The sequence below is a fragment of the Dysidea avara genome, chromosome 2, assembly GCF_963678975.1.
Source record: "Dysidea avara chromosome 2, odDysAvar1.4, whole genome shotgun sequence".
Taxonomy (NCBI): Eukaryota; Metazoa; Porifera; class Demospongiae; order Dictyoceratida; family Dysideidae; genus Dysidea; species Dysidea avara.
Genome location: NC_089273.1, coordinates 4,148,468 through 4,174,693, shown reverse-complemented (window position 1 = coordinate 4,174,693; position 26,226 = coordinate 4,148,468). Strand labels below are relative to the sequence as shown.

Genomic DNA, 26,226 nt, shown 5'->3' with positions numbered 1-26,226 from the left:
CTCCTCGGTACTGCTACAACAATGCTAGCTACCTATACACTTACTACACTACTTACATGTAACTGATGAGTTGACACCTTGTTGTTTATCCTTACATATCGCAAGACGTACCATACAATAAAAACTTTGGCGGTAAAAACTTTTGCAAATATTATATCAATCGCCAAAGTTTTTTTGCCAATTTTATCAACAGAGAGATTTCGTCACACTTTTTTACCACCAAAGTTTTTTACTATACAGTATGTACATTAACAATACATGCATCATGGACTTTTGTCCTCCTTTGTGTTGCAGTTCTTTTTCTTGACAGCACAAGATGTCAATTCACCACACTAGCAGTGTGTTATGCCTTCCCTGTGGCTGTGTGGTAGCTATTGCACTTATTGCCTGTATTTTCCGTGGTCATTGCAGAGACACTTCTTGTAGCTGCTCTTCACTCCTATCACCGCAGAACATAGCTGAAGGCAAAGATTAATGACCACTGCTGTACATTTCAATAATTGATTGTTGGGGTGCACATTCAGATGCACAATTAATTTTATGGCATGCCTGGTGCCATTCTATATTTTGATCCAGTACATATGTGCAGGTTCACTAGTCGTAACTATGTTATTAAAAAGGTAACACTTCAACCCGCCCCCCTCTACAGACTAAATTATCACACCGATCTAATTATCATCACAATTAATGATAATTCAATCTCTAACATTCTTCTGTTCCCCAAGTATTTATAATTGTTAGAATATTTTAGGTTTCGGTCATGACAGTATAGAGCCAAAAAATACTTCACAACATGAGTGCTAATTTGTTTAGTAACAAATATCTAGCCACATGGAGCTGTGTATTTGTTTAATTTTGTTTTTTGTGGCCACTGTACTAATTTTTTTTTATGCTACAAAGCTTTTTCATGCTGCATGTTATTAATCCTAATTAATAACATGGGAACCATTTATTTAATTAAACTACTGACAGTTATGTTCCCACCTAGTGGCCTAGCACAGAATCTACTGTCCATGAAAAAGTGTTTAAGTATGTTTTATTATCTAAGCCAAATAATTAGCAAAAATCACTATTGTAAGGCAATACAGTGGGACCTCCATTATCCTAACACCTGTGTAGCATAGATAAGTGAATTTGTTTGGATAAATAAAGCCCATTCATTCATATACAAAGCTGTGTTCAACTACTCTAATAGAACATGCACTTACTCTAATAGAACGTTCACCTAATGATGAACTACTCTAATAGATCAGTCACTTATACTGTTCAGATAATCATATTCAAGATTCGGATAATTGAGGTCCTGCTGTATTTTATTTGTTTCTCATAAAGTGAATTATATCTTTTGTGTATGTATTTTGTGTTGTTGGATTGGATCAATCAATGGATGGATATAACAGGAAGTAAGTGTGTTATTATAATAACTTTTGTATTGTATTGTGTTTCAAACACTGTTAGACATTTTAACTATATTCTTCTTCAGTTGTGTTGTACTCTTTAACAATAAAGCACATTCAAGTCAATGTACAGTTACATGTATCCTGTACATACAACACTTACGTAACTGCTAAACTTAAGTTAGGAGAAGAAAATTTTCACAGAACATGTCCTGACAAGTTTATGGTGTGAGCATTGCTCACCAGATAGAGTATCATCTGATGTTCCTATTTTATAATTTGCTTTACGCTGGTTTTCCAGCAACAAAATTGCAATATTAATTATCTGATCATGTTATATAGGGTTATACTGGACTACACTATGCAGTGGATAGCAACAGCATCAATTGTGTCAGGTTATACTTGCAGTTAGGAGCTGATACCACTTTGAAAGACTATGTGAGTATAAAAAGCACTACACCAGTTTGTGTATAGTCTTTAAAATTTTGTGTATTGCTTTTATATTACATAGATGGTTTTATTACAATAGGAATATGGTCATGCAGGATTGACTGCACTGGAAAATGCAGCTTATGGTGGTCGTACAGACATAGTGTGTTGTATGGTTAAAGAATTCAATGTAGATTACTCCTATGTTAAAGAGGTATGTTGAACTAATCTAATCAAAAACAGCCAAGCTGTTAAAAAAAAGGAGTGCGGCCCTTGAAAAGGCTATAGTGAAAAAAGATGTGAAATCCAAGGTGGCGGCCAAGAAATGGCTGTGATGGTAGGTTAATGGTAAAAATTTTAATAACGACAATTCAGGTGAATTCAATTCAGGTGAATTTTGTGCCAAGACCAAATTCACCTGAATTGTCATTATTAAAATTTTTACCATTAACCTACCATCACAGCCATTTCTTGGCTGCCACCTTGGATTTCACATCTTTTTTCACTATAGCCTTTTCAAGGGCCGCACTCCTTTTTTTACAGCTTGGCTGTTTCTGATTAGATTTCACTTCTTTTTGTATTTGTATACCCCAAAGCCAGCCTATGGCCAGCTTTGGGGCTTTTTAACCTACATTTTTTTCTCTACCACAGGAAAAAGAAAAAGATGAAGCAGATTTTATAAATACTTTAACTCATTCTGATTTTATCAGTAAATGTACATATAATGCATGTATTTATTACAGGTCAATTAATCCCCACAGGATAATTTGCAGCTGATCTCTCTACTGGGTGACTTGAAATGTAGCTGAACTCTCTACAGGGTGATCAGCTTGTATGTAGATGAACTCTTTACAGGATTCCCTCTACAGGGTGACTTGACTCTAGCTGAACTCTCTGCAGGGTTATCTGTTTGTAGTTGAATTCTCTACAGGGTGATTTGTTTGCAGCTGAACTCTCTACAAGGTAACTTCTTCTAGCTGATCTGTCTACAGGGTGGCATGTTTCTAGCTGGTCTCTCTACAGGTGATTTGTTTGTAGCTGAACTTTCTACAAGGTGATACTTCTAGCTAATCTCTCTACAGGATGACTTGTTTCTAACTGAACTCTCAACAGGGTGATCTGTTCATAGCTGAACTTTCTACTGGGTGATTTATTTGCAGCTTAACTCTCTACATGGTTGATTCTTGGTAGCTGAACTCTCTACAAGGTAACTTCTTCTAGCTGATCTTTTTACAGGGCATGTTTGTTTGTAGCTGAGTTCTTTACAGGGTGATTTGTTTGCAGCTGAACTCTCTACATGATGGTTTCTTTGTAGCTGAACTCTTTACAAGGTGACTTCTTCTAGCTGATACAGGGTGACTTGTTTCTAGATGAACTCTCTACAGGCTGACTTGCATGTAGCTGAATTGTCTATCAGATTAACTGTTTGTAGCTGAATTCCGTACAGAATATCCTGCAATGTAATATAATTCTGTAATAGAGTAAGTTATAAACGTAGCCGAATGCTCTATTAGGGTGACTGTTCTATTAGAGTATCTCGATCTCGCATTTGCTACACGTAGTTGCCTTTCGAATCATAACTCAGTGGTTTGTAATCCGATTCTTCTGTACTACTGCAAGAACTTTCTATAATGACTATTCCAGCTACATACTGATTTTCAGCTCATTGCTCTAAGCGGTTTGCCTGATGGACACGAAAACTAATAGTATTTTTATTCATAAAAATCGATCGCGTAATTTTGACACAGGTTGGGTTTTGTGTCATATCTCCGTGGTCTTTATCCCGATTCCTTTCAAACCACAAAAAGGCACTCCTACGATGGTTGCTCCATCTACATAGCAGTTTTCAACTGATTCCTCAAAGGGGTTTACCCTGTAGGCGTGACAGACCTTCGACCTTATGTTACGCAAATAATCGGTCATAACTCCGTGAATGTTCATCGGATTCCTACCAAAGTTGGTACAGAGATCCGCCTTAATGAGCCCTTTAAGTGTGCTAAATTTCAGCCCAATCCGAGCACGCATTCGTGTTTTATGGCGGATTTTGTGAAGTGTGCGAAATGAAGAAGTAGAAGAAAAAAAACGAAGAAATTAAAACGAAATGTTGTTCGCTCGTATCTCGGAAATGGCTTGAGCGATTTTCTTCGAATATGGTGTGTAGATTCCCCTTGCTGGCCGGCACCTCTCTAGCAAATTTGGTTCCAATCGGATAAGGGATCACAGAGCTACATAGGTGCAAAAATTGCGTTTCTTTCTTCCTGTTAATATACTCACGAGTGGCACGCCAGCTTCTTGGGCCGTGTGTCTTGATTACAAGTACTTCATATTTTTTTGTGACCATCCCACATAGGTTACACCAATGTACATACTTTTCCAATAAAATGTACTATAATATGTATGTGAAGCACTATATATTTGCTACAACACAAGCTAATGTTGTATAATTCTAAAATCTGTCACGAATTGAAGCTAATAATATCCCTTGTAAATACCTACAGTAGTACATGCTCTATGCAGAGTTCATTTCTCAGCTTTTAGCTATATGCACATAAGCACTTTGCTCAAGTGGGTTTGGAAAGACAAGCTAATATACATGCATATAAACACATGCATTTTTACTTCAAACAATGTCAGAAAGCTGGACATACAACCAAAACTGTGGGCATACTTTAATCTCTTTATGAATTTGATGAAATCCATCTTGCTTATGAAGAGTTGTTAAAAGCATAATATGGTGTTAATGTAACCCTTAACCCAGATAACTGACCCAAATACGCTTGTCTTGCACAAAGCGCTGTAACTTTCGAAGCATCCATCCTATTGCTACAAACTTCATGTTATTCCTCTTCATTTTGCCATAAAAGTTTCTATCAGGCCATATAAGACTCACTTGAGTAAACCCGAAATTAAAGATGTGGCAAGAATGTTGAAACACGGAGATACAACTCACTGTTGTTCATTGCTTCATAACAAGTAAGCCACTGTAGCTACAGAGTTCATGTAACATTCTCCAAGTAGCCCATATTGGGAAAACACACATTCCCCTAAAGTTCTTTGTGGGTTTAAGGGTTAAAAGTATGCGGTGTTAAAAACACACAGTTAAAAGCATACGGTATTAAAGTTTGCAGAGTCAAAGCATACTCTTATTCTTTTTTTTTATTAAGAGTTTACAGCACAAGTGCTGAAGGTCTGTAGGACATCTTGTCCTGCAGCCTGTTTTAAAGTTGTCGTATACTGTGTTAACTGCATATGCATACAGTATTAAAGCATAGTGTAAAAGCGTACTGTGTTAAGCATTATATATGTGTGTGACTGTGTCTGAAAAAGCTGGTCTTATTGCCTGCATATTTAAGAAATGATGATTTTAAACATTTAGTATGCTGTACATGGCTTGACAACGGTTGAAGCTACATTTACCAAGTTTCATACATTTCACATCAATTACTTACCTTCCAGAACAACCCACTGTACAGTGGAGCTTATCCAGACAGCTCTATTGTCTGGACAGCTCAAATCAATCATATGACTTGTAGTCTATTTACCATAATGAAATTTGCACAAGAAGGGATTTACTGTTTGCCTGTTAGGTGACTTATTCTACTAATAGTAACTACCACTAGGTGTGATAATGTATTTTTACAGCCCAGGGGAGTGACCATGGATGACTTCCCCTACACGGCTGCCACTAAACTGTGTAGCACTAACCAATAGCAATTTGTATGTTATTTAAAGTCAACTACTTTAGTGTAATTGTTAACATTAGTCTGAGATATGGATAGTAGTGTATACCAGACTACCTGGATAAGAAAGGTTCTACTTTACAAGTAGTAACAGCTAAGTTTTCCACCATTTTAGATAATTTTTAACTTGAGGTGAGGCATGAGAATTTGAAGGATTTAATGCACCCACATGCCTTCTAACAAGTGTTTTCCATATACGTGTAAAACATGTGACTGCCTCATTAAAACCTCCATAAGTTGTTTGCAACATTTTCAAACTTATTGCCTCTGTTTTAACGCAGAATGGATTTACGCATAATCGCCACCATATTGGAGCTTGCTTGGTACAGTCAATTACTTTTTATACGTTAATGCAATTTTTAGCCTTGTAAAATGTGTACTTGACTTACTCCATAGCTCAAAGATGGATATTTGATGCTTCCTTGTCTTGTTTGGTGGCCCTACTGTATCACATTTACAGATCGACTAACCATTTAAGAGTTAAAAGATTGAGTAACCACTAAAACCTCTTATTAATGCCCAGCACTGTTATTTATCTGGTTTCACTCAACAACTGAGCCGCACTGCTACACTACTCTATTATGTGTTTAAGAATGTATAGCTACAGATTCTACTATGTACAGTATAGTAATATTTGTTGAGTAGAAAATTCAGAGTGCCAAAACTCAGGCCTACTCAACCTGAACTCTGAGTATTTTTTACCAAGGCAGCTGCCTTGGTTGCCTCAATGGTAGCTACACCATTGATGTCTAGTAATGAAAAGCCAAGCCCGTATCCTTCTCTGTTATTGGGCACCAGTTAGTTATACAGTCAGCAAGAGAATTCCACCAATTTAAGGTTATGTGTAGCAACTTACCGAAAGCATTTCGGGTCACACTAAAGGCTATTTTGGGCTTGACCAATGCCATGAAGGCTGAGTATTATTTATTAGAAAGTGTATTCCTTCATGATCCCCAGTATACTGTACCATCATACTATATATATATGAGAAACTGGATACCTCGGTACATGATCACTGAAATATGCTTTACAAAATCTTACAGAGCATGTGCAACATATGAGCCTCACAACTTTTTGGCTAAAATACAGTTATAAAAAAATACCTTGAAAATCATAACTGCACTACTTAGCAATAATTAAATTCATAGAACATAAACACTGTTTCCTTTCTTTCACTCAACAGCACTTTTATATCGATGCCACCTAATGATGAAGCATTCAGTGTTTCTCCTTATAGCCACTTGGTAACACCTTTTGAACTTTATTTCTTTATTATTGAACTCAAATGGTATTGTTAAATAGTATGGCAGAGGTGCTTTTGGTATCATGTATTATCTTTAATAAATCAACCCCCCACCGCCAAATTTGTAGAGGCTCCAATCTACTGCTTCTAAACTGCTATAACTTACAAACCATGCAAGATAATCCTATAAAACTATATATCAAATTGCTTGCTATGGAATTCAATTATTGAGTTGTTGTTTACACAACAGCAACCACAAAGCCATTATACAACTTTAAAGCACGAAAGTTGACCTACATGAACCCGCACATCAAAATCTATCAACTTATCAGTCTAGTATTGTTTATAATAACATAATAAGCATTGCCAATGTGTTGAAAGTTGAAACAATTATCTCCAAGTCTGGTTTTCAGATGTTGGAGTAAGTGCACATACGCATATATGCACGAGGTTACTGACTCAAGACATAAAAAAGTAGCAGCATGCCATTCTAACCTGTATATGCAATCCCTCTCCTTACTGTTTTTTCTTCATTAGTAGTGCCTTATCACTTTGAAGGATCATTTAGAATGCTTGTTGTCGGCATCCCAAAAGTAGGCGGTTAGATTATCTAACCACGCAGTAGCGCGCAAAACATCATTTAAAGTTGTTACATGTTATGGATGTTTGTAATATTGAAACCGCCACAAGGCGGTGAGAGGATTAACATTGGGCACTGTCAGGGAGCACCTTGTATACATTATTGCAGCCACGTATTGTATCCAAACACTCACACACATACAGTATGTTGTTAATGAGTGCATACTGTAATTTTGTTGTTGTACACATAGAAAAACAAAGAGAAAATTGAGGAGGTGATATCACAAGGTAATCAATAATTCAATTACTATACAATACATTCACTCTGTCCCGAGTTACTTTCTACTCATGCCAATCTGCGTGAGTCAACCCTTCATATTGCTCAACAAGTGGGCTGGGGATTACATGTACTGTATAACAATTCATTATTTATGTAGCTGCTAAAATAAAACTGTAGCTACTGAATTTGTATCAATGATTCAAAGACTATAAGCTGTACAATATTATATGGCTGCTGCATTATAGCCATTACATGCATGGGTGAGCCTCTTTTCCTTTTGTTTATGTCAGTAGAACAAAATAGTTAAGAGTCTGCTGGATCTCACGCTACATTGTACTGCAGTTGTAGAATACTTCGAGTGCAGAAATACTCACTGTGTGGCCAACAGAACCAAATAATTTTTTTGATCAGCCCTCACATTGTATCCTTGCCCTGGCCAACCTATTCCAGCCCACCCTGTCTTGTTGTTCTATGCTAGGTCCAGTTTGGCATTGTTTGATTGATTCACACTGCAATTTATTTTGAGCTAGGACCTGGGTTAGAAGATAATGTGAATGGAGTGTAAATACGTAACTATGTGTATGGATTTAATGTTATACACATGTTATGTGAAGAAGTCAAAGCAGCATACGCCATACATGTATTATCATGCAACAGATTCACCATCAAAATGATGGTATGAGCCTTATCCGAAATTACGTCACAAACATAAAATGGCCGCTCTAGTGTGGGGACATTTGTAAAATTTGTATGGGCGACTGTGGGAAGAAATTTTTTGAATGGAGTTATCTCAGCCAAGAAGGAAGATATCAAACTCTAACTAGCAGGTATGGTACAATAAGTGTGTAAAAACGATTTTGGTTGATTTTCAAAACAACGCTAGATTCCTATTCTTTCAGCTAATTTGTAACCATACCTGCTGGTTAGAGCTCGATATCTTCCGTCTTAACTAAGATATTCTCGTTCAAAAAGTTTCTCCTTATAGTCGCCCATACAAATTTTACGAATGTCCCCACACTACAGCAGCCATTTTTAAGTCTGTGACGTAATTTCGGGTAAGGCTCATTGCTAGGCGTGTTGAATGACTACAATAATACTGTTATGTGAGAGCCAAAAACAGTCAGGCATGATGCTACATTATGGCTGGTTCCGTCATACTTAAGAACAGTGAGTTTTCAAGAAGCTTCATATCAGGTTAACGATGTCTAATACTAGTGTCTTTATTTATCAAGCTTCTGTTACAAGTAGATGTATAGTAGTTATGGTTTGAAAATTAATGTTTTAGAGAAATGCTTAAATAATTAATCAAACGTATTATGTTCAAAGATGTCAAGTGAACCTTTTCTGCTTAAACTCCACTACCTATACTGTACACTGATATGTATGTCTAGGGCATATAATTTACGTATATCAGTTTCGTTACTGTTGTATTAGAGTAGTTGATCACTCTATTAGAGTGGCTGAATCTTATTTCTTCAGTCATGAGTCAGTGATCACTACTACATGTTTTGATATGAACAGCATATTGATAATACAATTTTCAAACATTTTATTAAAACGCATATATATATATATGCATGCCCAAAAAGGTAGTGAACACACTATGCACTATTTCAATTCAGTGGCGGATCTCGGTAGTTTCAACAGAAATCCCCTTTCAGAATTTCACTCCTGGCTGAGTAGGCCACTCTTCTGTTGTAAATAGCTCTTTATACATTTATAGTTTACAGTAAATCTTTTTTATCTCTGAGGCCAACTAGATCAAATGCACAGTAGCTCATCTGCTCACTCGATAATTTTTTTTGGCACTTGTTTCTGTGTGAGTTCAAAATGAGAGAACGAAAGAGAAGAGACCCTGATGAGAACTTAACCATTATCTTTCTTTGATAACAGAGCAAGCATGGATGTCCAAATGGTAGCACAATTGTGTAGCTACATAGCTATACTAATGTTATCTAATACAATGGCTTTATGGAGAAATGTAACACACCTCCCAGAAACCCCCTTCGAAAACTCCTAGATCCGCCACTGCTGTTGTAAACTAGTATGCTCAAAATCATGGCGGCATGGTGCAAGCCTAACCATATCAGGGGTTAATCTAGGGGGGGGCGGGGGGGGGGGGGGCACAGGCCCCCTCTGGGTTAGCTATTGCCCCCCCTAGGTTTATACCTAAAGCCTTGAGAAATGGAAAGGTTTAATTGATCCCAAAGTTGTATAATCCAATGGTCAATATTCAATGGCATCACAGTAAAATTTCACCAAAATTGAGTATATTTACACCTAAATTTTCAAAATTTTCCTGGGGGAGCATGCCCCCAGACCCCCCTAGAATCCGAAGCAACTTACTTCGTCCCCTCTAGGTTAATATTCTGGGTTGAGCCCTGCATATATCATATCACCACAAAAATTCACAATAAAAAAACTATGAATTTGGAAATTTGTTAAACAAACAGATATCCACAACTCTGCATGGCTATCAGTACAAAGGCTATGGCTATCAGTACAAAGGCTATGGCTATCAGTACAAAGGCTATGGCTATCAGTACAAAGGCTATGGCTATCAGTACAAAGGCTATGGCTATCAGTACAAAGGCTATGGCTATCAGTACAAAGGCTATGGCTATCAGTACAAAGGCTATGGCTATCAGTACAAAGGCTATGGCTATCAGTACAAAGGCTATGGCTATCAGTACAAAGGCTATGGCTATCAGTACAAAGGCTATGGCTATCAGTACAAAGGCTATGGCTATCAGTACAAAGGCTATGGCTATCAGTACAAAGGCTATGGCTATCAGTACAAAGGCTATGGCTATCAGTACAAAGGCTGGGCTGAATGATCAGCTTTGATGATAGACCATGAACTCAAAGTGTATCATGTAGCTAACCACCAAGACAGAAACATTGTTCCTTGGACACATGTACAGTTCTCAGTAATAGTCAGTGTTACTCTTAGCCTTTCTTCTCCTTCCATGTTCCTTTAATATTATGTGAAGCTGACAAATATCTGAAATGATTAAACTCTGGATGGAAAACAGTCAGTATTATACACCTTGGCTTTCATTCTCCTCCCATGTTGCAAATGGGCATCTTCAGTTGATAATTGTACTCATGATGTGTATGTGTGTGCGTGAGGGTGTACTTTGTTTTCAGTGAGCACCTTAGCAGGCTATAATAATAGCTATGTGTACCCATGTCTGACAAAATGGATATTGTAATCTGTGCACACATTATACTGTTCTACAAAATAGACACATCCATTTGGTTTGTATCAACATTCCACCCTTGGACCTGCAATCCTCAGATCTCATGTTTACATATCAGATGCAAACCTAGTATATTTGTTGTGCAGTAGACCTTTGCTTATCTGGCCCTCATTATCCGAAATTGGAAATGATTGTTCTATTAGAGTATTTTGAGTGCAAGTGTATGTATTACTAGCAGAGCTCTGTATACAGATGAATAGGCTTCAGCTATCTGAACAATCCACTTATCTGAACACTTTTATCATTGCCTGAGAACAAAGGGGTTCAAATAACTGAGGGTTCACTGTGCTGTATCTATTACATGCATGTGTGTATGTACGTCTGTTGCTTATGTTTGCCATTATCATGTGTGTATCATTTACTCAAGCTAAGGATCAGAAGTAAGCAACAGATCAGAGACAAGAATTGTGTCCAGTTGTTACACATAGACCTTTTTTGCATTATTATGTATGTGTGTATATTTGTTACTATTAATAGCCTGGCTTGTTATAAAATGTACAGCTACAGCTTGAGCTGAGCCACCTAAAAAAGTAAACTGGAAGAGAATTTAATTCTCAATAAAGCAATGTGTATAGATTCTCTGATAGTAATAAATAGTTTGAGTTTGGCCGCCTTTCCTGTATACAGCAATGCTACGAACAAAGGAAAGGTGGCCAAACTCAAAAATAGCTTTTTGCCAACTAGATGATGACAGTAAAGATGCGAAGAGCAGACATATGCAGTTTGGTAAAATTAAGTTTGGGAAAGGGTCATAACAGACTATGTACTTTAATTTTTAGATACCCCATTAGTAAAACATCGATCAGCCATAAAGTGTCAGACATTTTAATGACGATAATTATTTATTTTTAGCATGTCACAGTTACGAAATTTCTATAACTGGTGTAATTCTTTTTAAGGACTCAGTTCAACTGTACTATTGTTGTACTGATCAGTGATACATAATGTTTAATTTGTGAATTGTCGTTATACTATTTATAATAATTACAGATACATACACTAGTCACCTTCATGTATTGGCTTATCTATGTACTCATCCTTGAAAAGTATTGCAAGTAGTTTAGGATCTATTTTTGATAGCCGTCATTTTGTTACAGACAATTTTATTCCATCTATGTGCATTGCTAATATCAGTGCTAAGTACTCCCTGTAGCAAGAAACAGTAGTCAGTCGCTAGTACCACCTGTGCAAATCTGTAAACTTCTTTGTTACTTCAGGGAGTATTGCTGCTACGTTGGTACGTAATCTGGTAATAAAGGATGAAGTGTATGAGAAATAGCTGTTGTATTATTTCAAGTCACTGAAAAGCGTAGCATGTAAAACATCTCTAAAAGCAATAAATGCCAGTTGTTGTATTGTATATAGTATATAGCCTTCCCCACAGACCCATTAGGTTTCATAAATATAGTTTGTGACCAGCTACAGGCATATAAAAACAGGGCATGTGGGCACAAACTATACCCCATTGCATAGCTAGTCGTATCTCAGTAATACAATGAAATATTTGTATTCTGTCACTTGAGCTACCTTAACGTTTAATAAGTGCTGAAAATGAAATGGCCATATGATAACCACAAATAGTTATGAGTCAAGAAAATTCAAAAAGTAGGTAAATTTTGTGTGCTCGCAGGCCTGGCCACAAATTGCACATTGGAAAACAGTTTTCAGCACAACTTGCAATTGCCAAGGATAACATGTACACAAGAGATGCATCAATCTATTATTACCTTGCAGACCACTTCCAGTACTTGTAGTTGCAGCTACTTGCAGAGTTTCCCGCCAAATAATATGGCAGTTGTGGGTTGGGGTTACCAGGTGGTAGTGGGTGCTAGGCAGTGGGGTGGCGAGTGGTCAGGTGGCAGGCCTAGGGTGGTAGCTATATATCCACTGGTGGTGTTAGTTTGATGTGCAATTATTTGATTGGCTTTGTAAAATCTGGTCATTATTATTATTACAGATAATAATATATATTATATAGAAGTGTAAGATTAAAGAGGTATTGCAGGTGAATAGTTACATTACAATAATGTACAATGAACTACAATCCTGCAGAAGTTGCAACTATAACATAAGCTATAGCTAAGTGCGTAACTTGCAAGTTAGCATAATGAAGTATAAGTATAATTGCAACAATAAAAAAACTGATTGTGATTAATAAAAAAGTACCATTAGGGACTGGATTTGACAAGATCAGCTGGCTTCCACACACATTCAATTCTTTGAATTTAACTGCTTGTAACTTGACACTTAGTATGCTATATATAAATATTGTTGCTGGATTTCTGTGAAAGGGGTCTTATAACCTTTCCAATTGCATGTACTTGGCAATCTATAACTTGACTTGTGAGTGTAGTACCAGCTTGATATTTGGTAACCTTACACTCCTAACATAGCACTATTCCTGGATGTGATTATTGGTAATTATAAGACAATGCATGGGCTTAACACATGAGTTAATTATGACTCATAAAACTTGGAAAGGCTAGAAGACCCCTCTTCGCAAATCCGGTCACACATTGACCTAAAAATTTCACACAATTCTTTCAATTAATTCTTTCGTGACCATATTTTGGAAATATACATTTGGGCGCATGAAAAATTTGTGGGAATACTCAATTGAAATTTTAAGCAATATTTTTAAAACTAATTTTTTTTGCATATTCTGATAAAGCAATTATATACTAAGCCTTCTTACTGTGAAATTTCACACCCATAGCTTCTTCATTCTAGGAGATATACTCAATTATATCAGACCATGTAGTAGTTTCACAATGCATGGGACAGCAATTGACTTACAAATTGGGTGATTTGTTCATTCCCAAAACCAAACATTTTCTTGTCTTTAGACAATAGTACAAGTGATTTAATCAAGATCTCTTTTCATCCATTTTAAATTTAAAGAATGAAGATCCTTGTCAACAAAGTGATTTGTCATCAATTTGTCACGCCTGATCACTATACAGTTCTATAAACTGATAATGAAAAGTTAGTTTGTAATGTATTAGACAGTAAATTGGCCATGTCTTTGAAATGCTTCAATGTATCATCACAAAATTTTCACACAAGGTAGATAACCACTCAGTGCTTCATTGTAGCTATAAAAAAGAAAATTGGCCAATGTGCCCAAATGTATGCAATGGTTTTCCAAAGTAGGGTCACATACAGTACAGTATGTGCAATGGCAGGTCAAAATTTAAAAGTGATAGGGTATAACGTACTATAGCTAGCTCCTATGTTGATTTAAAATCACAAATCTGGATGAGTGGAAGCCTGCACAGCTGGTTTAGTCAAATCTGGTCACAAAATTATTTTTATACTTATAAAATTAAATCTTCTTTAATAATAATTAATAGCTCAGCAATTCAGCTGACATTGTGTAGCTAGTATCTTAGTTGTGTTTGCCACCATCTTTAAACTGTTTCATAAAATAATTATTATTTGTAACACGAGGGTACAAATCTTTTTCCTGTTATGCTATGATAGCATGCCTATGTATTTGTTCTACAAGCATTGGTAGTAGATTTACAACTAGAACTCTAATTTGAATCTAAGTTTTTAGGTTTAAACTACATAGCCTGTTAAGAGCGTCAAACATTGAACAGTATCGTGTCTACAGTGTACATACAAAGGCATCATCACATGTGACCTGGAATTGTTAAATCACTTGAAACTTTATTCTGTTGTGTAACACAGTATATTATACATCAATGCTACAAGTTATAAAACTCGGAAAAGTTAGAAGACATGCACCACTTTGGGTTACAAATACCTCCCACTACACAGTAGTTCAGTGAAACACTTCACGATGGAAAATGATACAAATTATAATAAATATATACATAATTATAAGTATTTACAAAAATGAGACTATAAACAGTTTGTATTTGATGTATTTCACATTCCAAAATAACAAATAAACAATAAAATTCACAAACCAGCTAAATACAATTTAATACATAAAAAAGATTGTTATTTACATAATTAAAATAATTATCCTCACTCCAAAATAGATCATGGGGTTTGCAGGTCACTTGCTAAATTTGTCAACAATGTTTCTTACCCAGCCTTTAAAGCCGCCTTTTACTCTAATATTTTCAAATTCATCTTTTCCACCATAACTGGGAGGACGATAGATCACATCAGAGTCATCAACCTTGTCTGGACTAAACACACTTAGCCCTCGATATTGTTTAGAACTAGTACGAGATGGATTTAGAGAGCCGTGACTTTTACTAAGTTCTCTAGAGTGAACTGAGAGATTGTGAGGTTGTTCATGACGTTTACCAGTTACTACATTAGAGTTAGCACCATTACTAGTAGAATTTAAGTCCTCTTGAGATTTCATGTGATTTACATTGACAAATGATTTTCCCTTAGCTGGAAACTGCAAGGGATTTTTTGACTTTGAGAGATCCGACTGACCGACAATTACTCTAGGAGGAATTGCAACGTCATCTTTTGGTTGACTGAGCATTTCAAATCCTTCAATTCTTGACCTAATCGGTGAGGAGCTTCGTACTACAGGACTGCTCTTAAACTTGTTGATCTTTGGTGAAGGGTGGGAGTTGTAGTCTCGTGTTGTTTGGCTTGTAATTGATGAACTACTTTTAGCCGATACACCTCTCCCAGCTGAACTAGAGAAATCCATCTCAGCACCAGATGATATTGATGGTAGCTTTCTTTTGGGGTCAACAGATGGCGAAAGTGGTGGTCCTCGGGAATGAGCCATTCTGTGTTCATCAGCAGTTGTTTTCCATGACGGGTCTTTAGCTCTTAACTCTGGAGTGTTGGTCTCACTGCCAGAAAAGTTCTCGTAGGAATGAACTGAAAATCGTTTCTTGCCAAACACAGGACGATCTTTTACTCTCTTGGAATATTCTCGAGCAAGCTTCTTAACTTTGTTGTCATCATTTTTAGAGTTAGGTGGGGAGTCAGCACTACTAATTGCACGATCTTCTCGAATGCTCTGCTTGATGAGATCTTCAAAACTAAATATCCCCACTGTGGAGCGACGCTTGGGTTTCTTCTTTTCTTTTTTCTTCTCTGGTGGTTTTTCAGTTTTTGCCCCTGGTCTAGGAATGGTCAAGTTCTTTTCCTTAGACAACTGGCGACGTAGTTCCGCATGATACTTCTCTTCAGCCATTTGATCTAAGCTCTTCAACATGTCAGTCAACAATACCTCCTCATCTCCATTATCTACACTGAGTAGCCCTGAGGCACTAGAGTGCTTCCTACCATCAAGACTCTTTGTATTAGTAGTTGGTGAAGAATGCTCTTTGGAATTTGTCAACCGAGAAGCCGATGAACTAGAACGAGCAATTCCTTGACGCCTTGGGCTATCTGTATTTCTGTTAGTGAACACGGTCTCATCGTCTACATGCGTTGTGTCATATGTATCAGTTATGTCACCACTTTGGAATTGTGGTGGTGGAGGTAACACAAACTCTTCGTTTGGTTCATCACTATTCTGTGGCGATAATTCCCTCCACTGACGACTAACAGGTGGAGAGGCCACACTACTAGCTTGGTATTTATCATGTTGTGTAAATTTTGGTGAACTATGTGGACTGTTTATCAAGTTAGATGATGCCACTGATGACCTGATCTGTTTGGAGTGTTTGTTCACATGAGGGCTGACGTGTACATGATAATGTTCAGAATCTTTGGACACAGTACCGATATTTGACGACGCCATCTTGCGGGCAAGTTGATGACTGTTTTGATAACGATGTCTTGTGGTAGGAGTAGAACTATCCTTGCTACCAATTGGAGAGAATGATGAGCCGTGATCAGAACCAGGTAATGAACTTGGATCATAACTTGTGTCATCAATAAAACTGGAGGATGGAAACATTCCTGTTTGGTGTGGTGTGGATGTGACTGTGGCAGATGGAAAAGGTGTTTGTTCCGAGTTTTGTGAGTATTTTCGCTGTATCACTGGAGAACACTCACCAGGTAGTTTAGCAAACAGATCTTCATCCAGTGTCATCCCCACTGTTGATATGTGGCTGAGAATCTCTTGTGACAGTATATCAACATCTGGTACAATGATCTCAGCTGCTGCTTCAGGTGAGTCCTCCAATTTGGAGATGATTTCACTAGCATAGCTATTATGGAATCATGTGTAGCAGCACCATTAGTAGCATGTAGTTCTGTTGTGGGAGACATACAACCGTCTTCAGTTCCTGACAACACATCATCATCAAACACATCCACCATTATTATTGGTGACTTGACCGGTGACTTGACTGGTGAATCTCTACTCTCCAGACAGATATCACTAGTAGACACTACTAATGAAGATTCTTGTAATTTCCTACCAGCAGGTATTCCAACAGATGGAAACTCACTGAGGTCAGAAGAATATACACCATTTTCAGTTGGTACATGATCAGGTGATGATATAGCAATCACAAGATCATCCATACTAGCAGCACTAGATACACTAGTGTAGTTGGAGTGTTGTGACACACATCGTAAATTCTCTAATTCTGCTACTGGTAATGAAGTGTTAGCTGGTGGTTGGTCATCACTGGACACAGAGAAGGTGGGGCTAGTTGGAGGTGATGTTATTGATGAAGTGGATCTTCTTTTTACAGCATTATGACGACTATGTCTGGACTGTAATGGAACAAAACAGTATCATTGTTTACAAGCTTTGTTATGAATACCACACACTCCATTACATACAACATAATAATAAATTATTATTATGTATGATTCAGTCAGTAGCTCGCTAATTTCACAATCTAAGGGGACATTGTAATTGGTTTACTGTGGTCTTCTCACAAGAACTCTTTAATCAAATGTTGTATGGATACAGCTTCTGTAACATTGTCTACAAGGTGGCCACCAGCCACACGTAAAGTGGGGTAGTGTATGTGGCCGTCTCAGCAAAAACCTGCTTATTTTTCACAACTACGTGTTTGAGAATAACAAAATTTAAAACAAATGATGAAACTACACATGCTACAAAGAAAAACATAAGCAAGCAAATTTTAATCGAGCCATTATTCAAGGGAAGCAAGTCTCAAATCAATTAAATCTATGCACCATCTTGTTCGTGTGTTCATGGAGAGTTTGAATATATTTGTTTTGTTGTAGTAACCCCAACAGTATGCATGCCATGTGTGTTTCCTTATGATGTGGTAAATGTAAACAAAAGTGATGTCTATGTGACTACAGTGATAAAATTATAAGTGACTGTCTCAGCAAAAACCTGACTTGTTCGCACAAGCATGCTTATTGAGAAAAAAAATATTAAAATAATAATTCGTAAAATTACGCATGCTACAAAGAAAAAATATGCATGTTTTTATTGGGCCAGTACTCGAAGAAGGAAGACTCAAATTGATTAAAACTATATACCATCTTATTTGCCTGCTCATGGAGAGTTCAAAAATCTTTGTTTCGTTTCGGTAGCTCTAATGGTATGCGTGTCACGTGCATTTGTTTACGATGCGGTAAACGTAAACAAGATTGTCATCATTTCTTCTACCAAACCATCTTCATATCCACATGCGCAAGTGACTACAGGGTTAACACTATACCTTGGCTGATGTGCTGATTCATGGTGAACACTTTACGCCAAATTGCAACATTGTAGACTACCGCAAATGGAAGTTACGGCTGCGAATGTAAGTGCCAGTAGTTTATTTTCAGTATAGTCGCTGTATAAATCGATTATCTTGCTCTTCTTACTGTCTAGCGCTATAATTCCAAAACTACTCATCACAATAAGCCGAAACTTTGGTGATCCATTCATTGGACACTGCAGGTAATGCTGAGAAAAAAAAAACTGAAATTGTACGAACAAGTCGGGTTTTTGCTGAGATGGTCACATGATAGATTGATATGCAAATTCATGGTGAACAAATTCCAACTTTGTAGACCAACGCAAAACAAAAGTTATGGCAACGAATTAAAATGTCTGCAGTGTATAGTTACTGTATATTTAGATTTCTTTGCTTTTCCTAATACTGTTTAGTACTATAACTCCAAAACTGCTAACCATAATTTGGACACTAGATAAAGCTGAGAAAATAAAACGAAATTTGAGGTCAGGTAGAATTTCGCTGAGATCGTCACATATTCAAACATACGCATGCACACACACACACAATCACAGGGTAAGCACACACCTTAGAGAAGTTCTTCTTGACCACCTTACTATTATTAGTGCCCTCCTCCATCTCATCACTATCATCATCATCCAGTAGGGTAGGACTAGTGATGTCTGATGACCTCCTGGTGTCATCTGTCTTCTTGTCTGTCACTGGACTAGCATGGGTACTCCTACTCCTCAGAACTGGGGTATGAGCTAGTGGAGGTGGGAGATGTATCATAATAGAGAACTAACACACAATACAATGGACACCAAACTGATTCATACAACTTCAAAGTTATGGATTTTTTAGTTATTTGACCAGTAGGGCTACTGTGATGTCCACTATAGTGGGAAGTGCTACTGGTAATGGAGGATATTTACTGATCATAACATTACTCTAAACACATGGATTAACCCTTCATGCTGCCATTTATGGATGACTATAAACAAAGAACAAATCATCCATACAGGTGTACTATGGCTACGTAATAAACACCTTTATTAATGATTAAACAAGGTACAAAATGGTGCCAAGGGGTAAAACCTACTAGACCAAAAAAAGTAAAATAAGCATGCAAACCTCAAAAAGAAATGGTCAATATATAATTCACCATTCGATAGCACAACACGCCATGTTTAATATGGTTGCTGCCATAAGTAATGGTATCAGGTATTGTGATATGCTGATGCAGAGCCATGAATCCTGGGTTACACACACACAAACACACACTACAGTACATACACACACTACAGTACACACACACACTACAGTACACACACACACACTACAGTACACACACACACACTACAGTACACACACAAACACACTACAGTACACACACAAACACACTACAGTACACACACACACACACACACACACACACACACACACACACACACACACACACACTACAGCACACACACACACACACACACACACACACACACACACACACTACAGTACACACACACTACAGTACACACACACTACAGTACACACACACACACACTACAGTACACACACACACACTACACACACACACACACACACACACTACAGTACACACATACACACACACACACACACACTACAGTACACACATACACACACACACACACACACACACACACTACAGTACACACACACACACACACACACACACACACACACTACAGTACACACACACACTACAGTACACACACACACACACTACAGTACACACACACACACACACACACACACACACACACACACACACACACACACACACACACACACACTACAGTACACACACACACACTACAGTACACACACACACACACACACACTACAGTCACACACACACACACACACACACACACACACACACACACACACACACACACACACACACACACACACACACACACACACACTACAGTACACACACACACACACACACACACACACACACACACACACACACACACACACACACACACACACACACACTACAGTACACACACACACACACACACACTACAGTACACACACACACACACACACACACACACACACACAGAGACTAACATGGTGTTACTGCATCTGTCTGGTCATTCCTAGTGACATTTGGTAATTTAGAGTGTCCCTTCTCATGACGTAACAAGCTGCTACTTTTAAGATAAGACTTGTGGCTGGTGGTGGTGGCTGTCGTGTGAGCTCTGCTACGAAATGCTGCTTCATCTGGTGACTCTGCTCTCCCTACATGTAATGGTCTAGCCTTGTGGTGGTCCTGTAAGAAAGTGTGGTGAGATTTTGCTATGTGAAACACATGAAATAACTACAAACATTTAGAGGCTTACAGTATGTCAATATACCTGTACATATAAACAGTTTACACACAATACACAAACAGTCACAATACAATTGTCTACTTACATATGGTGTGTTCTGTCGACGGAACTGTGTGGAAGAAATAAAGAGCAATAAAGAATACAGTATTGATAATCTTTTTCCTAACGTGGAACTAGAGCTGGGCGATATACTGGTATTGTTTGTAATCTGTGATATTTAAGTCATACAGGTTTTGATACCACCTGCTTTTTTTAATACCACCATACCGTCTGGGCACTATGGCCTCCCTGTGGGCTTGTTTCATCCCATATTTAGAAGGTAACCAGACATGTGACAATGTTTGTAGGCAGGTGCTGATGTAGTCAGCTAACCAAACTATGTAAACAAGTTTGTTTGTGGTAATTTGTACCTGAGGTTTGCTGAGCTACCATGGGTATTTGGTGCTTTTGTTGAGGTAAATGGCAGTTACTTTAATACTAATGGCTTTTACATTAATACCGTAATATTTAGTAATACCGTAATATTTAGTAATACCGTGATACTTTTTATGGAAGGTATACCATTTGCTATTTTTCAATACCGCCCAGATCTACGTGGAACTATTATCAAGGGAGGATTATAATGGTCAGTCACCGAGCATTCACCAGACAACTAACTCAAACACCACTGTTATATTAGAGTATATTCATCCTTTTAGCAGAAAGTGGTCAGCCATGCTTGACTGGTCCAATAGGTAATAGTGTGGTCTGATGTCAAATCAATGACAACCAGTTTATAATCCACTCTGATGTTATACAGCAACAACATAATAATATCAATTCTTTAAGTTACTCTAATAGAACAGTCAGTCAGTCAACTACTCTAATAGAGCAGTTATCAATGTACAACTCAACAAGTTTAATAAATTCAAGTGCAATGTTACACCACACACAATATCAACGCCATGCAATGAGGTGATAACTAACCGAACTAGATTTCTGTACTTTCTTGCCACTAGCAACATCTGGAATATGAAACAACATCATGAGATTAACATTGTACTGAGACCTGCTCACTGTGTACAAAGCCGACTATACCAACTTAAGTTTCAGCATCACTACCGTATCTCAGGTTATTTTCAAATGGTTTTTTGTTTGGATTATTTTGAAGAGGCTCTTCTCTTCAAAAATAAATTACCTCCTGCTTGAAAATAAAATGGCATAATTAAAAGTTCACATGACTGGCATCGCTCCGAGCTTGTGTTTTAGCACAGTATTAGTGATTGTAATGGTTTAGCAGTATCATTGAACAGCTGATCACAGACCTGCCATTGTTGAGAACTGACATGTGATCGAGCCAGTGGCCGATTAGAATTTGCTCCACTTGAGACTCCCCCAGACTTCCTCCAGTACATTGGGATGGGAATTACTCCATTAGTAAGTTGTTGGTAAGCATGCAGACATATCACACATTTGTGACATGAATTTCCATTTATTTTCAAAATGTACACTATTTAAAATTAAACCTTCAAAATTCAGATATTGTCTCTTCTGCGAAAGTTTCTACTTTGAAAATAACCCACTATACAGCAATTTGTCAATCAACTAATATTGACGCTGGCTTCAGAACTGACCCTAATCATTACATAATGAGACTACAGTCAGTTACTAACCTAATGTTCCATGTCTCTTCTTCTTGCCCATATCAGGAGTGAGACTGTGATGATCTGTGTAACACAACTATTATGATCAGAATACTACCATATATGGGTACAACCTGATATGTGCTTACAGTACAAGGTTCAATTAGGGATCATAGAAATAACAAGTAGTGAAACAAGTGAGGTCACCTACACCTACAGATACACAACCTACTCCATGACCAAATAAGGTATATCTGTAGGTACAGGGAACATCAACTTGTATCAATACTTTTTTCTATGATCCCTAATTTGACTTAAAATTCCCAAAAAAATATCTTTGAACTTGTTTATTTACTTCTTTTGTAATAATAATCACAACTGATGAACTCTCGCATACACCGCATCAAAAGAAAGAATGACACTGGACTTAATTTTTCTCGCCTGAACTTGTGCCCCAACCATTAATTATTGGAAAGTCAATATGTTTTGCTTTCGGCTACGTTCAGCCTGCTACACAACGTTAGAAATGAAGGATAGTATGAGAAGCGCCTCTGCCGGTACTATGGAAAATTTGGAACCGTACAAATGTAGGGAAGCAAGCCATCATGTGTTACCGTGGATCGACACCTTGCACTGCCAGTGAAGCACAAAGGAGAACTAAGGTGAGTCCATTATGTGTAGTATGCTAATAGGCACCTGTCAAACTACTAAAGTAACATCTAATAATAATAATGAAAAACTTAAGCTATAGCCTTCTTTAGCCATTATTGAGGGACGCTTCTCTGAAGGCATCAGTCAGTGAGTCATCAGTGAGTCAGTCAGTGAGTAGAAAATTCTGCTGACTTAAAAAAATATATATATTAGAAGCATTTCCAGATATACAGAAGACATGCTTAGGCTTGGTTATACCTAACCAATAATTCCAAGGTGTTATGGAGGTACAGCCTGTACAGGGTATTGTGAGTTTGTTTTTTGATATAAAAAAATTTTTTTTGGTAGGAAAGTGCACCCCAAATCGAGTGCTCCCATACCATATGATACACACACACACACACACACACACACACACACACACACACACACACACACACACACACACACACACACACACACACACACACACACACACACACACACACACACACACACACACACAACACACACTTACCGCTAGCCGGTATTCCAGCAAACAGTAATAGTTTGGCCTACAGTGAACAGAACACATTGTTGACACTGCTAAATGAAGGTCAGACGTGGAGTAACAACAACTGACTGATAAAGGTCATGTCACTATCACATATGGTACAATTAGGGGAAGAATAATTAAATTTAGTAATATAAAGTCTTCTTGTCCATTACAAGACTTTGCACAGGTAGCAGATTAGTTAATTCACTGTACAAACTTCTTTAAAGTTATTAATCCATTAAATAAGTTCTTCTTGTGTACCTGAACTATCAAGCAAACAAACTTATTTGTACCGTAATGTTGGCAGGTGTTCCCACATTGTGTAAACACACATTCTACAAAAGTTCAATGCAGGTTTACAGGATAAGTTAAGTATGTGATATTCTACCTGGCCGGCATCTTTGTTTTTAATCCTGATGTTGTCTCAAATTACATAACATACACATACAAGACACTAGTACAATACTTACCCTATTAGGAATGTCCATATCAACACTATCCACTAATATTCTGTTGATCACCTTCACCCAGTCATCTTTGAGTGACACAGTACGAGCCTGTTGGATGATAACATGTGAACACTGTTCCACTATACAGCATACATTGGAATTTGAAAGAGTTTGCATTGTACCCATGCAGTGTAAAAGCATGGCAACACTCTGTCACCACTACGTTTTAGATACACTACACTTTAGACACACTAGCTTACACTACATATAACAATGAGCTCACCTGAAATGTGAACACCCTGGTAGTGGATATTTGTCTCAGTTGAAAACATGACGGATATCTGGGAATGGAGCCTAACACTTGTAGGTCTTCAACCTACAAGATAACACACAACATACATACCACATACACTGGTAATACAACACACGCACACACGAAAAATACCAATACACATTCACCCACACATAAAATGCATACCTATATAATGCAAGCAATACTACAGAGTGGTCTCTCTGGCAATCAATTAGTCAAACATTCTGTTATCTGATGACTGTTCTATTAGAGTATTTTGTGTAAGGTGTGAATTATATTAGAGTAATGGAACGAGGTTCAGTATATCCAAAACTTTTCGATTATCTGAATGCACTCAGAGCCCAACAATTTTGGATAATAGATGGACCACTGTATATTTGGTCTACTTGGCAGGCAATTTAAATGGCATATCTGTCAAATTGAAATTCTGCCAATAATCGTCATGACTATGTGTTTCATTGCTAACTACAACCTACTATATTAACCGATCACTAATATTATATAATGAAACTGTCAGCACACGTGCAATAATCACTTTCCATCAAGTTGTTACAAACCAGTTATCAATCATACAACACACCATTACACTTATGACAAAACAAAGATACCCCTCAACCCACAACACACACATGGTACAAAGAAAGGCACCCCTTGACCCACAACATGACACAACACTACACAGAACACACAACACTCCCTAGTGTATCCCATCACCTCAGACACAGTACAACTCAACACTAACAGTACATAAAGATAGGGGACACTACGTCAGCACAGGTCAAGGGATAAACAGGTTAGCACCTTAATGATATTCATAACAACCAGCTGACTGTATGTGAACACTTCTGTACTATAATACACACAGACAGACAGACTGATGGACAGACACATTTACATACATTAATGCGTTGTTTGCACACAAAGTGATCTTCTTTCTTCTTAGTCATTAACAGTAACCTCTGGAAGAGGAATAAGTGTCTCTCCGTTGTCAATCTGATACTAGCATTGACTGGCTTGCCACCGAGAAACCGGAATGTGTCCTGTAGTGAAATAGAGTGTTAACTGTATGTGAAATACATGTTAAATACATGAAATACATGTTAAATACATCAAACACATACAAATCAATAATGTAGTCTTTATGACAATAACACAGTTTCAACAGTGACTGTTCCATTAGAGTAACTATACAGGTAACACACACAAGCACGGACGGACGGATACACGCACGCACACACAGAGGAGCAAGAGTCTCTAACGTATGTACAAATAACATACATAGAAACTAATGAACAAACTACACAACTTATGGCTTGATGGTACAAAGGACATAGCTTGCTTGAACTACTATTTGAACTTCAGAGTAACTCTATACTATACAGGTATCAGCACCAACCTCATACACACACACGCACGCACGCACGCACGCACGCACGCACGCACGCACGCACGCACGCACGCACATACACATTACACAACCGACACACACACTCGTATGCACGCGTACACACACACTCGTATGCACGCGTACACACACACTCGTATGCACGCGTACACACACACTCGTATGTACGCGTACACACACACTCGTATGTACGCGTACACACACACTCGTATGCACGCGTACACACTCATATGCACGCGTACACACACACACACACACACACACACACACTATGCACACACGACTGAAGACACACACATGGTAAAACAAGAGATGAATAATGGTATTACAGCATAGCTAGGTGAAAAAGTCCCTACTTTGGCATTGAACAAAATAATTGT

General features: G+C 37.7%; 1 protein-coding gene and 1 long non-coding RNA gene across 3 annotated transcripts in view; one reads left to right on the top strand and one right to left on the bottom strand.

The window, feature by feature from the left end:
- The first annotated feature begins 1,052 nt into the window (after positions 1–1,052).
- Positions 1,053–11,454, top strand: LOC136246452 (uncharacterized). Its single transcript, XR_010696426.1, has 5 exons — positions 1,053–1,403; positions 1,740–1,835; positions 1,927–2,040; positions 7,640–7,676; positions 11,299–11,454. It is a non-coding gene; the product is annotated as an uncharacterized lncRNA (long non-coding RNA).
- A 5,318-nt stretch (positions 11,455–16,772) lies between these two features.
- LOC136246404 (pleckstrin homology domain-containing family G member 1-like) overlaps positions 16,773–26,226 on the bottom strand; it is a 32,075-nt gene continuing 22,621 nt past the window's right edge. For both annotated transcript variants that reach the window (XM_066037784.1, XM_066037785.1), the window contains 10 exons: positions 25,341–25,481; positions 24,412–24,504; positions 24,150–24,236; positions 23,662–23,698; positions 22,524–22,577; positions 21,838–21,875; positions 20,957–20,980; positions 20,609–20,810; positions 19,073–19,251; positions 16,773–17,552 (listed from right to left, as the gene is read on the bottom strand). In XM_066037784.1, the coding sequence (XP_065893856.1) occupies positions 16,917–17,552; positions 19,073–19,251; positions 20,609–20,810; positions 20,957–20,980; positions 21,838–21,875; positions 22,524–22,577; positions 23,662–23,698; positions 24,150–24,236; positions 24,412–24,504; positions 25,341–25,481 (1,491 nt within the window). In that variant the 3' untranslated portion in view covers positions 16,773–16,916. The remainder of the gene's footprint in view (positions 17,553–19,072; positions 19,252–20,608; positions 20,811–20,956; positions 20,981–21,837; positions 21,876–22,523; positions 22,578–23,661; positions 23,699–24,149; positions 24,237–24,411; positions 24,505–25,340; positions 25,482–26,226) is intronic.